A 15,713-nucleotide genomic window follows, 5' to 3' on the forward strand; every position below is an offset into this window, starting at 1 on the left:
TTTCAGCCCTGCTTAGAAAAGGCTACAAAATCCTAGTATGTTAACCTTTACTATGGTTACTAATTTGCGTACTTTGTATGACGTTCTTGTCAAAAGCGAGTTCACGTCATTTACTGTAGTAATGCCCGGTGTCACAGCTGCCTGGAGGACTAAAAACGAGTGTGCCGCACAGCAGCGTCTGTGGCTACCGTGCCGACGGTGTTGTGAGTTGGTTTACCAGCGGGCATTTCTCCTTTAACAATAAAAGTCAATGTAATGACTGACGAAACACTTGTGGCACTTGTTTTTCATTTTGGAATCGTAGGAGGGTGTCACGTGACTGAATGCGCAGTATTACTTCCGGTGTGGAGTCGAGTTTCAAGCACGCCCGTGACTTCAAGTCCCGCCTTCGGCATCTAAACCGAAGTGACGCTCGTCGCGCTTTCTGTCTTGTTTGGTGACACGCGCCGAGATGCTCCAACCGCTGGTGTGCTTGCTGCTGCTCATTCTCGCGCTCGTCCACATCGGACGCCGCCGGCGGAAAAGGTCGGTGATGCTAAAACACGTCCTCTGCTCGTGACGTCACAGGCATACTTTAGTGTTGTCCCGCTCGCTAATCGAGTCAAGTCGTTTGCGTGGACGTCAAACGAGCGAACTTTGTTATTGAAATCGATTCCTAAATTAATCATTGATCAAGTGATAAGAGGCTTGAGCGTCAACGTCACACATCCATTTTGTGGATCTTGAAACGTCGGGCAAAATGGGTGGGGGGGGACACCCTGGACTTATCGCCAATGTTGAGCAATTACTGCCAAACTGGAATATGTTACAGAGGAGTAGTCACCTGCATTTGAAAGTAATATGTTTCTTCACAATAGTCGAGTAATAAGTTCCACATAACCTTTTAGTTCTCAGTGAACTGTAATTCTCCATATTGTGCTTGGTTTTGGGGTGTCAAAATGAAAGTGGATTGAAGTCTATATTGCATCTGAATTAGAAATAAGAGCTAAGAAAACCTTTCTTTGTCTATTAGAGTTAGTTTCAGTTCATTTTACGAACATATGATGTCATTTCAGTTCACATTTGTGAGTGCATTTTTCTTTTGTTTGTTGGAGTCATTTTGTATAGCTTCTGTGAACTAGAATACAGTAAATTGATGTGGTGTGTGTGTGTGTGTGTCAGTCGTCTGGGCGAACCTCCGCTAATAAACGGCTGGATTCCGTTCTTGGGAAAAGCTTTGGAGTTCAGGAAAGATGCTCATAAGTTCCTGGAGGAGCAGCAGAAAAACTTTGGAGACGTTTTTACCGTTCACATGGCAGGTTGGTCTCGCCGGCTATCGCCATTTGCCAGGTGACGGTGTCCAGAAAATGGCACAAAGTCAGTCTCGAAATGAAAAGGCCACCTCACGATTGAGCGCAAGTGATTTGGGCTCGCTCGGCGGCTCTGTGTGTGCGGCAGGTCGCTACATGACCTTCGTCATGGACCCACTGATGTACCCGGCCATCATCAAAGAACGCCGACGTTTGGACTTCCAAGAGTTCAGCAGGCGGGCGGCGCCGGCAGCCTTCGGCTACACGCCCGTCACCGAAGGGACCTTTCCGGGCCTGCCCGAGCAGATCGCGCGCGCCTACCGCCTCCTCCACGGGGAGCACCTGTCACCGCTGACGCAGAGCATGATGGGAAACCTGATGATGATCTTCCGCCAGGACCACCTGCGCCCGGGCGGCGCGTGGCGCACGCGAGGCTTGTATGACTTTTGCGTGGAGGTCACGTTGGAGGCCACCTTCCTGACTTTATACGGCCGGCCGGCCAAGGGCCGACGCCACGCCGACGCGGCGCAACTCAAGACCTCCTTCATCCGTTTCGACGACGCCTTCCCGCTGCTCATCGCGCAGGTTCCCGTCTGGCTACTAGCCGGCGTCGGCGGGATCCGCCGGAAGCTGATGAGCTACTTGACGACGCCCAGGATGTCCGGCTGGGCGGGCGTATCGCAGTTCATCCGGCGCCGCGCCCAGCTCTTGGAGCGCCACCCCATCCTGGGCGACGCCGACAAAGCGGGTCAGTACAACTTCTTAAATGACTTTTCATTCAGCAGTCACCGCCTTTACTACCACATCGGTTGGTCACCGACAACAAAGTGAATGAGTCTTTGTGGCGCTGAATTTGCTTTGCTTTCAGCGCATCACTTGGCCATGCTGTGGGCATCGGTGGCCAACACGGCGCCGGCCGGCTTCTGGGCGGCGTACCACCTCCTGAGGCATCCGGAGGCATTGCGCGCCATCCGCCAGGAGATCCGAAACGTTCTGGAGAGCGGCGGACACAAATTCAGCGCAGGCGCCGCCGACCTGGCGCTCAGCGCACAGCAGCTGGACAAGATGATTCTTCTGGGTAGGAAACTCGCCGCGACCGCATTCTTGTGTCTGCCAAAGCCTGACTTCCTGCGGGTCCTCAGAAAGCGCCGTCCACGAGAGCCTGCGCCTTTCCTCTGCGTCGATTAACATCCGCGTAGCTCAGGAGGACCTGACCCTGCGTCTCAACAATGAGCGTGCCGTGGCGGTGAGGAAAGGCGACATCGTGGCGTTGTACCCGCGGAGTGTGCACATGGATGCCGACGTTTACGACCAGCCGCAGGTAGTGTTCACCGCCGCCGGGCCGTCACGTCTTTACCCGATACTTGTCATTCTTTTTTTTTTTTTTGTCCCATCAGACATTTTGCTTCGACCGCTTCGCCCGGCAGACGGAATTCTTCAAGAACGGGCGAAAACTTCACCACTACCTGATGCCATTCGGTTCGGGAGCATCCATCTGTCCCGGACGTTTCTTTGCTGTCAACGAGATCAAGCAGTTTGTGTGTCTGCTGCTGCTGTACTTTGATTTGCGACTCGAAGCGGGACAGCCCGACGCGCGCCCTGACGCCAGCCGCGCAGGCCTCGGCATCCCGCGGCCCGCCCGCGACGTGCGCTTCCAATACCGCATGCGCAGCGCCGCGTCTCCGTGAAAACCTTTGGGCAACTTTCACCAGCTCTTTATCTTCAATGTTTGCTATACTATCAGTAACTAGCAACAGTCTACTGTGTATTCTCAATTGGACTATTCAATGGATGCCTGAAATGTTGATACGCTGCTGTGGTCCCTTTTTCCGTAAGATGCGGAAGAGTTGCTGGTTTTTATACTATCTTGGTCATGCCCACGTAGGGGGAAGGCAAACCTTCCAACTGCCATTCCGCCTCCCGTCTTCTAACAAGCTCACGGCGGAACACGCGCGCATACCTTCAGGGTGGCAGCTTGGAAAACTATTGCAACAGTCCACGTAGCATAGGTGAAGGGTTGATACAATACTTTTGTGAAAAGCTGTGAGTCAGCATTTGGACTTGAGAGGCACGACGCAGCAAGTTGAGACTAAAATTAAAGGATCAATAATGTTACCGAGTAGTCGACGTTGAATTGACGATCGTCAACTTAAGTTCTGTCGCCCTCCTCTGGTGGAAGACTACATTACAAGAAGATGCCTTGAGTTTGTTTTATTGCAAACGAAAGGGAACGAGCCCGCTAATTGTTAGCCAAGTGGTAATTATTTTAACTCAGTCACCGACAGTTGCACTCGTTACAAAACATTGGAGCGTGTTTGTGAGTGTTTAGTGGACAGGCACTGAATCAAATGTTGAAAAATACAGCAAAATGTTGAAGGCTTAACCAGCATTGTAACATCTCCACTAGTAGTGGCTTGAGTTTTAAAACAAAAATGTTCGAAATTCCAGCTTTAATGTGGACTACAAAAAAAATCAGACGGGTTTGAAACCCAAGCGCAACGTGCTAACTTGTGTATGAGACAGCGACCGTCAGCATGCGTTAACTTTTTTGGGCCTCTACATGAATTTGTTTCACACATGCCATGCTAGCATATGCGGCTTGATTGGCAAATTCCGATAACAAAAATGAGCGAACACAGACTGAAACGATGCAGTGTCAATGTTCCAAATGCGCAAAATTCAAACGTTAACAAGACAAAAGTGCGACAACAAAGGCGCATCAAACATTAAAACATTAAACTGTATCAACATATATATTGACTAAAAATCGTAAATGACACTAACATTCATGTTTATTCTTAGCATGAGTACGTCTTTTTTGACGAAGATGTTTGAAAGTAACTGCTTTTATGTGGACAAACGTCATCAGCATTTTTCACCGATTTTATGAAGGGATGTAATGGGCCAAACCAGGAAATGAATCATCGTCAACTTCTGTTTGCAATTTATCTTCTGCACTGTGAATTTGAAATCATATCCTGTTTTAGGAAACAAGGGATGGATTTTTATTTTTTAGTCAAAGCAATCATCGACAGATTATTAAATATAGTCGTTAGTTGCAGCCTGAATGGTTATTATGTCATGAAAGCAAATATCTGTGAAACGTCAAAGTGTAACACTCGTAACTTTTGTGTGTGTTATTTTTTTATTAAAGATGTTTTCCAGACGGGAAAGTTTGTCTGTTATCTTTAGGACAAAATGAGCTGCTGGTGAGCATCGTGAAGATGTAAAAGCAAGTCATTTTGCGGCACGTGGAAGCTGACCCATGCGAATTGGGGGGAAGGCGGACGTCGGGCAACCCACAGAGCCTGCAGTTGCTTGTCGTGCAAAGACACGAAGAACATCCACAAAGGCCCGCTCAACTACTTCATCAGTTAGACCATATCCAGCAGGACTGACAACGCCGCTAGACAGGAAGTGATGCGGGTTCAACTTCCCAGCAGGATTGCGGAGAAGAACGATTCAGGCAAGACGCTGATGTTGGCGCCGGTGGCATTGTCCACGTAGACGGACACGTATTCGCCAGCCTAAGCCACAAACAAAATGGAGTTACTCTCAAACTCTCTCCTGCCCTCTTGCCGTGGTTCTGTAAGTATGTATAGTAAGGCGTTTTTAGCCGAAAAAAAACGACCATGTATAGTAAGGCGTTTTTAGCCGAAAAAAAACGACCATGTATAGTAAGGCGTTTTTAGCCCCCAAAAAAACGACCATGTATAGTAAGGCGTTTTTAGCCGAAAAAAAACGACCATGTATAGTAAGGCGTTTTTAGCCGAAAAAAAACGACCATGTATAGTAAGGCGTTTTTAGCCCCCAAAAAAACGACCATGTATAGCAAGGCGGTTTTAGCCGAAAAAAAACAACCATGTATAGCAAGGCGTTTTTAGCCCAAAAAAACGACCACGTAGAGTAAGGTGTTTTTAGCCGGAAAAAAAACGACCATTTATACTAAGGCGTTTCTAGCTGATAATAAGCCGAAAAAAACGACCATGTATATTAAGGCGTTTTTAGCCGAAAAAAAATGACCATGTATAGTAAGGAATTTTTAGCCGAAAAAAACGACCATGTATAGGAAGGCGTTTTTAGCCAAAAAAAACGACCATGTATAGGAAGGCGTTTTTGGCCGAAAAAAAAACGACCATGTATAGGAAGGCATTTTTAGCCCAAAAAAACGACCACGTAGAGTAAGGTGTTTTTAGCCGAAAAAAAACGACCATTTATACTAAGGCGTTTCTAGCTGATAATAAGCCGAAAAAAACGACCATGTATATTAAGGCGTTTTTAGCCGAAAAAAAATGACCATGTATAGTAAGGAATTTTTAGCCGAAAAAAACGACCATGTATAGCAAGGCGTTTTTAGCCCAAAAAAACGACCACGTAGAGTAAGGTGTTTTTAGCCGAAAAAAAACGACCATTTATACTAAGGCGTTTCTAGCTTATAATAAGCCGAAAAAAACGACCATGTATATTAAGGCGTTTTTAGCCGAAAAAAAATGACCATGTATAGTAAGGAATTTTTAGCCGAAAAAAACGACCATGTATAGGAAGGCGTTTTTAGCCAAAAAAAACGACCATGTATAGGAAGGCGTTTTTGGCCGGAAAAAAAACGACCATGTATAGGAAGGCATTTTTGGCTGAAAAAAACACCATGTATAGTAAGGTGTTTTTAGCCTCAAAAGAACGACCATGTATAGTAAGGCATTTTTGGCCTCAAAAAAACGACCATGTATAGTAAGGCGTTTTTAGCCGAAAAAAAATGACCATGTATAGTAAGGCGTTTTTAGCCGAAAAAAACGACCATGTATAATCAGGCATTTTGGGCCGAAAAAAAACGACCATGCATACATAGTAAGGCGTTTTTAGACGAAAAAAACGACCATGTATAGTAAGGCATTTTTGGCCGAAAAAAAAACGACCATGTATAGTAAGGCGTTTTTAGCCGAAAAAAACGACCATGTATATATAGTAAGGCATTTTTAGCCCCAAAAAAAGGACCATGTATAGTAAGGCATTTTTAGCCCCAAAAAACGACCATGTATAGAGTGAGGCGTTTTTAGCCGAAAAAAAATGACCATGTATAGTAAGGCGTTTTAGCCGAAAAAAACGCCCATGTAGAGTAAGGCGTTTTTAGCCGAAAAAAACGACGATGTATAGTAAGGTGTTTTTGGCCGAAAGAAAATCCACCGTTTATAGTAAGGCGTTTTTAGCCGAAAAAACGACCATGTATAGCACGGCGTTTTTAGCCGAAAAAAACGACCATGTATAGTAAGGCGTTTTTGGCCGGAAAAAAAAGGACCATGTATAGTAAGGCATTTTTAGCCCAAAAAAACGACCGGGTATAGCATGGCGTTTTTAGCCGAAAAAAATGACCAGGGATAGTAAGGCGTTTTTAGCTGAAAAAAACGACCAGCTATAGTAAGCTGAAAAAGGCGTCTTTAGCTGAAAAAAACGACGATGTATAGTAGGGCGTTTTTGGCCGAAAAAAAACCCAACCATGTATAGTAAGGCGTTTTTAGCCGAATAAAAAGACTATGAATAGCGCGGCGTTTTTGACACAAAAAAGGACCATGTATAGTAAGGCGTTTTTAGCCAAAAAAAACGACCAGGTATAGTAAGGCGTTTTTAGCCAAAAAAAACGACCAGGTATAGTAAGGCGTTTTTAGCCCAAAAAAAATGACCAGGTATAGTAAGGCATTTTTAGTCGAAAAAAACGTCCATAAGGCGTTTTTAGCCGAACAAAAATTGACCCTGTATATAGTAAGGCATTTTTAGCCGAAAAAAACGACCATGTATAGTAAGGCATTTTTGGCCGAAAAAAAACTACCATGTAGAGTAAGGCGTTTTTAGCCCAAAAAAACAACCATGTATAGTAAGGCATTTTTAGCCCCCGAAAAAACTATCATATATAGTAAGGTATTTTTAGCCCCAAAAAACGACCATGTATAGTAAGGCATTTTTCGCCCCCAAAAAAACTATCATATATAGTAAGGTATTTTTATCCCCAAAAAACGACCATTTACAGTAAGGCATTTTTGGCCGAAACCCCCCCCACAATGTATAGAAAGGCGTTTTTAGCCCAAAAAAACGACTTGTATAGTAAGGCGTTTTTAGCCGAAAAAAACGACCATGTATAGTTAGGCATTTTTAGCCCAAAAAAACGACCATGTACAGTAAGGCGTTTTTAGCCCCAAAAAACGACCATGTATAGCACGGCGTTTTTAGCCGAAAAAAAACGACCATGTATAGTAAGGCGTTTTTGGCCGGAAAAAAAAGGACCATGTATAGTAAGGCATTTTTAGCCGAAAAAAACGACCATGTATAGTAAGGGATTTTTGGCCGAAAGAACGACCATGTATATATAGTGAGGCAATTTTATCCTCAAAAAAACGACCATGTATAGTAAAGCATTTTTAGCCCCCCAAAAAAACACCATGTATAGTAAGACATTTTTAGCCGAAAAAAACGACCATTTTGGCCGAAAAAACCCGACCATGTATATATAGTAAGGCGTTTTTAGCCGAAAAAAATGACCATGTAGAGTAAGGCGTTTTTAGCCCAAAAAAAACGAACAGGTATAGTAAGACGTTTTTGGCCAAAAAAACCCACCATGTATAGTAAGTCGTTTTTTTCTGCCAAAAATGCCTGATTATACATGGTCGTTTTTTTGGGCTAAAAACGCCTTACTTTCCATGGTCGTTTTTTTTTCCGGCCTTACGATAGAGTCGTTTTTTTGGGGCTAAAAATGCCTTACTATACATGGTCGTTTTTGGGGGGCTAAAAATTCCTTACTATTCATGGTCGTTTTTGACGCTAAAAATTCCTTACGATACATGGTCGTTTTTTTCGGCTAAAAACGCCTTACTATACAAGATAATTTTTTTCGGCTAAAAACACCTGAATATACATGGTCGTTTTTTTCGGCTAAAAACGCCTTACTATACATGGTCGTTTTTTTCGGCCAAAAATGCCTTACTATACAATGTCGTTTTTTTGGGGGGCTAAAAATGCCATACTATACATGGTCGTTTTTCTTTTTTGTCTAAAAACGCCGTGCTATACATGGTCGTTTTTTTCGTCTAAAAACGCCTTACTATGCATGGTCGTTTTTTTTTCGGCCAAAAATGCCTTACTATACATGGTCGTTTTTTGGGCTAAAAATGCCTTACTGTACATGGTCGTTTTTTTCGGCCAAAAATGCCATACTATACATGGTCGTTTTTCTTTTTTGTCTAAAAACGCCGTGCTATACGTGGTCGTTTTTTTCGTCTAAAAACGCCTTACTATGCATGGTGGGGGTTTTTTCCGGCCAAAAATGCCTTACTATACATGGTCGTTTTTTGGGCTAAAAATGCCTTACTATACATGGTCGTTTTTTTCGGCCAAAAATGCCTTACTATACATGGTCGTTTTGTTTGGCTAAAAACGCCTTCCTATACATGGTCGTTTTTTTCGGCTAAAAATGCCTAACTATACATGGTTGTTTTTTTGGGCTAAAAACGCCTTACTATACATGGTAGTTTTTTTGGGGCTAAAAACGCCTTACTAAACATGGTCGTTTTTTTCGGCCAAAAATGCCTTACTATACATGGTTGGTTTTTTTCGGCCAAAAATGCCTTACTATACATGGTCGTTTTTTTGGGCTAAAAACGCCTTACTAAAATGCCTTACTATGTTTTCGGCCAAAAATGCCTCACTATATATTTTTTCGGCTAAAAATGCCTTACTATACATGGTCGTTTTTGGATGGCTAAAAATGCCTTACTATTCATGGTCGTTTTTGACGCTAAAAATTCCTTACGATACATGGTCGTTTTTTTTCGGCCAAAAATGCTTTACAATACATGGTCATTTTTTTTTCGGCCAAAAATGCCTTACTATACATTGTCGTTTTTTTGGGGGGCTAAAAATGCCATACTATACATGGTCGTTTTTCTTTTTTGTCTAAAAACGGCGTGCTATACGTGGTCTTTTTTTTCGTCTAAAAATGCCTTACTATGCATGGTCGTTTTTTTTTCGGCCAAAAATGCCTTACTATACATGGTCGTTTTTTGGGCTAAAAATGCCTTACTATACATGGTCGTTTTTTTCGGCCAAAAATGCCTTACTATACATGGTCGTTTTTTGGGGGGCTAAAAATGCCTTACTAATCATGGTCGTTTTTTTCGGCCAAAAATGCCTTCTATACATGGTCGTTTTTTTGGGTTTAAAAACGCCTTACTATACATGGTCGTTTTTTTTCGGCCAAAAATGCCTTACTATACATGGTCGTTTTTTTGGGCTAAAAACGCCTTACTAAAATGCCTTACTATGTTTTCGGCCAAAAATGCCTTACTATATATTTTTTGGGCTAAAAACGCCTTACTATACATGGTCGTTTTTTTTCTGCCAAAAATGCCTTACTATACATGGTCGTTTTTTTTCTGCCAAAAATGCCTTACTATACATGGTCGTTTTTTTTCGGCCAAAAATGCTTTATTATACATGGTCGGTTTTTTGGGCTAAAAACGCCTTACTATACATGGTCGTTTTTTTCGGCCAAAAATGCCTTACTATACATGGTCGTTTTGTTTGGCTAAAAACGCCTTCCTATACATGGTCGTTTTTTTCGGCTAAAAATGCCTAACTATACATGGTTGTTTTTTTGGGCTAAAAACGCCTTACTATACATGGTAGTTTTTTTGGGGCTAAAAACGCCTTACTAAACATGGTCGTTTTTTTCGGCCAAAAATGCCTTACTATACATGGTTGGTTTTTTTCGGCCAAAAATGCCTTACTATACATGGTCGTTTTTTTGGGCTAAAAACGCCTTACTAAAATGCCTTACTATGTTTTCGGCCAAAAATGCCTCACTATATATTTTTTCGGCTAAAAATGCCTTACTATACATGGTCGTTTTTGGATGGCTAAAAATGCCTTACTATTCATGGTCGTTTTTGACGCTAAAAATTCCTTACGATACATGGTCGTTTTTTTTCGGCCAAAAATGCTTTACAATACATGGTCATTTTTTTTTCCGCCAAAAATGCCTTACTATACATTGTCGTTTTTTTGGGGGGCTAAAAATGCCATACTATACATGGTCGTTTTTCTTTTTTGTCTAAAAACGGCGTGCTATACGTGGTCTTTTTTTTCGTCTAAAAATGCCTTACTATGCATGGTCGTTTTTTTTTCGGCCAAAAATGCCTTACTATACATGGTCGTTTTTTGGGCTAAAAATGCCTTACTATACATGGTCGTTTTTTTCGGCCAAAAATGCCTTACTATACATGGTCGTTTTTTGGGGGGCTAAAAATGCCTTACTAATCATGGTCGTTTTTTTCGGCCAAAAATGCCTTCTATACATGGTCGTTTTTTTGGGTTTAAAAACGCCTTACTATACATGGTCGTTTTTTTTCGGCCAAAAATGCCTTACTATACATGGTCGTTTTTTTGGGCTAAAAACGCCTTACTAAAATGCCTTACTATGTTTTCGGCCAAAAATGCCTTACTATATATTTTTTGGGCTAAAAACGCCTTACTATACATGGTCGTTTTTTTTCTGCCAAAAATGCCTTACTATACATGGTCGTTTTTTTTCTGCCAAAAATGCCTTACTATACATGGTCGTTTTTTTTCGGCCAAAAATGCTTTATTATACATGGTCGGTTTTTTGGGCTAAAAACGCCTTACTATACATGGTCGTTTTTTTCGGCCATAAATGCCTTACTATACATGTTCGGGGGGGGGGGGGTTGGCCAAAAATGCCTTACTATACATGGTCGTTTTTTTTGGCCATAAATGCCTTACTATACATGTTCGGGGTTTTTTTTGGGCCAAAAATGTCTTACTATACATGGTCGTTTTTTTCGTCTAAAAACGCCTTACTATGCATGGTCGTTTTTTTTCGGCCCAAAATGCCTGATTATACATGGTCGTTTTTTTCGGCTAAAAACGCCTTACTATACATGGTCTTTTTTTTTCGACCAAAAAAGCCTTACTATACATGGTCGTTTTTTTGGGCCAAAAACGCCGTGCAATACATGGTCGTTTTTTTCGGCTAAAAACGACTGACATATCCCCTTTCTCCGACAGATGACATATCCCCTTTCTCAAGACAGGAACTGGTGGAGAAGATCGAAGCCAAGAAAGGTGCACAAGAGCAAGAAATGACAACACAGAGAGAATTAAGAGTATCATGACTTTTAATGTGTTGTGTTGATCTTTTTTTAATTTTTAAAAAGGTGTTTTATGCTGTCATTCATACATTTGAGTGTGACGCTGGGCTGGCTCCCTGGCCCACTGGTTAGTGCGTTGGAGTGCGAACGCAGAGGTCGAGGGTTCAAATCCAGCTTCTGGCCTGTCGCGCTTGTGTGTTCACTTCTTGCTGGCATGGGTGTTGTCCGTCCACCCTCCCATCCATTTTCTCATCCCCTTGACCTCACAAGGGTCGGGGTCATTGGGGTGTGATGGAGCCTCCCCCGGCTGTCTTCGGGCCATCGGCAGAGGCTGACAGCCAATAAAGAAAACCATTTGCACCGGGTTTTTTTCGGCTAAAAACGCCTTACTATACATGGTCGTTTTTTTCGTCTAAAAACGCCTTACTATGCATGGTCGTTTTTTTTCGGCCAAAAATGCCTTACTATACATGGTCGGGTTTTTTTCGGCCAAAAATGCCTTACTATACATGGTCGTTTTTTTCGGCTAAAAACGCCTTACTATACAAGGTCTTTGTTTTTTTTCGGCTAAAAACGCCTTAATATACAGTACATGGTCGGGGTTTTTTCCTGCTAAAAACGCCTCACTATACATGGTCGTTTTTTATGACTAAAAACACCTTACTATACATGGCTGTTTTTGTTTTTTTTGTTAAAACGCCTTACTATTCATGGTCGTTCTTTTCACCTCAAAACACCTTACTACACATGGTCATGATTTTTGGCTAAAAACGGCTGACTATATACATGGTCGTTTTTTTGGGCCTCTACATGAATTTGTTTCACACATGCCATGCTAGCATATGCGGCTTGATTAGCAAGTTCAGATAACAAAAATGAGCGAACACAGACTGAAACGATGTAGTATCAATGTTCCAAATGCGCAAAATTCAAACGTTAACAAGACAAAAGTGCGACAACAAAGGCGCATCAAACATTAAAACATTAAACTGTATCAACATATATATTGACTAAAAATCGTAAATGACACTAACATTCATGTTTATTCTTAGCATGAGTACGTCTTTTTTGACGAAGATGTTTGAAAGTAACTGCTTTTATGTGGACAAACGTCATCAGCATTTTTCACCGATTTTATGAAGGGATGTAATGGGCCAAACCAGGAAATGAATCATCGTCAACTTCTGTTTGCAATTTATCTTCTGCACGGTGAATTTGAAATCATGTCCTGTTTTAGGAAACAAGGGATGGATTTTTATTTTTTAGTCAAAGCAATCATCGACAGATTATTAAATATAGTCGTTAGTTGCAGCCTGAATGGTTATTATGTCATGAAAGCAAATATCTGTGAAACGTCAAAGTGTAACACTCGTAACTTTTGTGTGTGTTATTTTTTTATTAAATGTTTTCCAGACGGGAAAGTTTGTCTGTTATCTTTAGGACAAAATGAGCTGCTGGTGAGCATCGTGAAGATGTAAAAGCAAATCATTTTGCGGCACGTGGAAGCCGACCCATGCGAATTGGGGGGAAGGCGGACGTCGGGCAACCCACACAGCCTGCAGTTGCTTGTCGTGCAAAGACACGAAGAACATCCACAAAGGCCCGCTCAACTACTTCATCAAAGTTAGACCATATCCAGCAGGACTGACAACGCCGCTAGACAGGAAGTGATGCGGGTTCAACTTCCCAGCAGGATTGCGGAGAAGAACGATTCAGGCAAGACGCTGATGTTGGCGCCGGTGGCATTGTCCACGTAGACGGACACGTACTCGCCAGCCTAAACCACAAACAAAATGGAGTCACTCTCCAACTCTCTCCTGCCCTCTTGCCGTGGTTCTACCTGATTTACATAAAACTTCAAACCAATGCGCATGCTCATTAGCATACGTTAGCCTTAGCATGAAGCTAAACGACCTGTAAGAAGAGTGTTCCGGTCAGAGTGATGCTGAAGTAGCCGCTCACACTGGCCACGCCCACCACTGACTCAATGGAGCTGGAACACACACGTGCACGTGCACTCAGAGACCACCGTGACGACGAGGCACACGGACACAACGTACTCACAGTTTAGTGTGACAGAGTGACTCGACGCAGATGGCCGCCTTCACGCTCTCGTGCAGTCGCACCTGAGCGCGCTCACTTGACTCTTCACACACGTGCCACATAAACACACACACACACACACAAATGTAATTACAAACATACGTACAAAGACACAAAAATGTATGTGCGGACGCAAACATGCGCAGACACGAACGCACATGAAAATAAACAAACACGCACAAACACATGCACACAGTCAGGTAAATTTACACCCGTATGTACAGACACAAGCCCACTCAAACATTGGTCAGGTGTGTGCATGATGATGAAGAATATGAAGATGTCACACGTGACTAACTCAGGCGGAGGCGGGCACTCAGCAAGTAAAATCCAGTTATCGTGGCAGTGTAGCGTCCGTGGGTATTGTTGACACTGCGACCTCGTTGAATAGCACATACGGAGGGCGGGGCCTGTGGGGTCAGAGGTCACAGGCGTCACCTAGCTGTCCAGCGGGTCATTTTGGAATGACGTCACCTGACTGAAGGGGCGAAGCTCCATCAGGCTGCGACGAGCCACTCGCACTACTTGGGGGAGGCGGCCAAAGAAGGAGGCGGAGATTCGAGGGGGGCACTTGCACAACATGCAAAACACTTTGGAAGACACGCCTGCAACACGCGAGGCATTGACAAGGAATGCAGGCCGCTGATGAGAAGAAATGTTTGCACACACACACACACAAATCCACATTTGCACTCACAAACATATGCACACTTGCATACACTGCTTCACACACACTCAGACACGCCCACATCCATGTACATGCCGACGCACGGATACACTGTGCTAGCTTAGCATAATTTGGCTAGCTGTGACCCTACCGTTGAGCGTGCCATGCAAGTTGTCGATGACCTGTTGTGAATGCGGTCGGGGCGCCGGTGGGCCACGAGCTCTTGGAGGTCTCTGGAGGACATGATGAACACATCATTCACACACACACCCACGCACAAAATTCAATCATGACGTCGCCACCGTGATGATGACATCAGCACTACCATCACGTCGTAGACTGAAAAGTTGTCAACAAAAGGCCTCCACTGTCGTGTGTGTGTGTGTTGTGAAATTGAGTGTGTGTGGAAGAAAGTGCGGGTGAGAGTGCATGCATGAGTGGAAGCCCATTTGTGTCAGTCTGATGATGATTGTCAGCTTGCAAGTCACCGTATCCATTTTTCGGGGGCTTTTGCGCACGTTGGAGTTGTTGATGAACATGAGCCAGGAGGTCCGAGGCGAAAGTGGCGAAGGTGGCAAAGGTGGTGAAGATGGCGAAGGTGGCGGAAGTGGAGAGTTGCCCAAGGGCGGCCAATCCTGGAGGAAGGAAAGCTTTCAGAGCAAGTCACTCGCAGCTGTTTACCGACTACTTATTTGGGTAACACTTGATCCGGCCAGAATCCATCTGCACACAAGTTGTGTTTGAGAGGCCTGCCTACAGATCAGTTAAATTTGTTACTTGCCCACACTCTGAACTCAAAATATGCCAAATCCTCTTCCTCTGTTGAACTGAACGCAAATCAACTTTCAAGCCCCAAAAACTAATTGTGTCTGTTCACGAGCAAACATACAGTCATCTCGACTTCTCAGTACGGCAGCCATTTTCGTTGCTCTTGGCAGCAGATAAAGAATATATGTCTGTGATTACTGTAATACAAACAATAGCGCCACCTAGGTGCTAATTGTTAGCCCATGTGTGCCTGTGGTATTATGTTAGCATTAAACTAGCTAGTTTAGGTTAATGTGATTGTTTGAAATAGCTACGTTTAGTTATAGAGTAAACCTCAGGTGTGTGTGTGTGTGTGTGTGTGTGTGCGCTTTTTACCTGGACCACCTGGTCATCCTTGAGCACCGCATCCTCCTGACTGCTGCTCACGATCATGGTCACCATCGCGATCGTCATCATCATCGTGCGACATCCAACAGCGAACGGCCATCTCTTCATGTTTGGACCACTCACTCCGCGGGAAGTAAGGCGGAAAGGTTCACTTTCTCCTCTGCTCTTCATCATCATGGCACAACCTTCGCTTCCTTCTTTTATCTGCCAGACGCTCAATACACACACATTTATACACCCAAGCGCGCACAAATGCTGGAGATAAGGGGGAGGGGTGGAGGGGCCAGTCTGATGAAATGTTCCCTCAAAGACCCTCATAGGCGTGCCACACATTTATTGCATCACCCA

General features: G+C 43.6%; 2 protein-coding genes across 4 annotated transcripts; one reads left to right on the forward strand and one right to left on the reverse strand.

Moving 5' to 3' along the window:
• Positions 1-346: 346 nt before the first annotated feature.
• cyp7b1 (cytochrome P450, family 7, subfamily B, polypeptide 1) lies at positions 347-4,462 on the forward strand. The gene is made up of 6 exons (XM_086129957.1): positions 347-525; positions 1,162-1,298; positions 1,438-2,037; positions 2,158-2,367; positions 2,432-2,610; positions 2,687-4,462. Exons 1-6 carry the CDS (start codon positions 452-454, stop codon positions 2,975-2,977), a joined length of 1,491 nt encoding a protein of 496 aa, XP_085986083.1. The 5' UTR covers positions 347-451; the 3' UTR covers positions 2,978-4,462.
• Positions 4,463-12,671: 8,209 nt separating this feature from the next.
• On the reverse strand, positions 12,672-15,579 carry LOC147194681 (erythroferrone). 3 transcript variants are annotated; one of them, XM_086130106.1, is made up of 8 exons: positions 15,354-15,579; positions 14,699-14,845; positions 14,362-14,443; positions 14,018-14,148; positions 13,842-13,953; positions 13,505-13,586; positions 13,355-13,433; positions 12,672-13,217 (listed from the first exon to the last, which is right to left on the reverse strand). In XM_086130106.1, exons 1-8 carry the CDS (start codon positions 15,540-15,542, stop codon positions 13,119-13,121), a joined length of 921 nt encoding a protein of 306 aa, XP_085986232.1. In that variant the 5' UTR covers positions 15,543-15,579; the 3' UTR covers positions 12,672-13,118. The 3 variants fall into 3 exon arrangements, with proteins under 3 accessions (XP_085986232.1, XP_085986234.1, XP_085986233.1); XM_086130107.1 differs by having other exon boundaries at positions 12,817-13,217; positions 14,729-14,845; positions 15,354-15,578; XM_086130108.1 differs by lacking the exon at positions 13,355-13,433.
• Positions 15,580-15,713: the final 134 nt, after the last annotated feature.

This window comes from Hippocampus guttulatus, chromosome 14 (genome assembly GCF_054856545.1).
Source record: "Hippocampus guttulatus isolate MCC_2025c chromosome 14, RoL_Hgut_1.0, whole genome shotgun sequence".
Classification (NCBI taxonomy): domain Eukaryota; kingdom Metazoa; phylum Chordata; class Actinopteri; order Syngnathiformes; family Syngnathidae; genus Hippocampus; species Hippocampus guttulatus.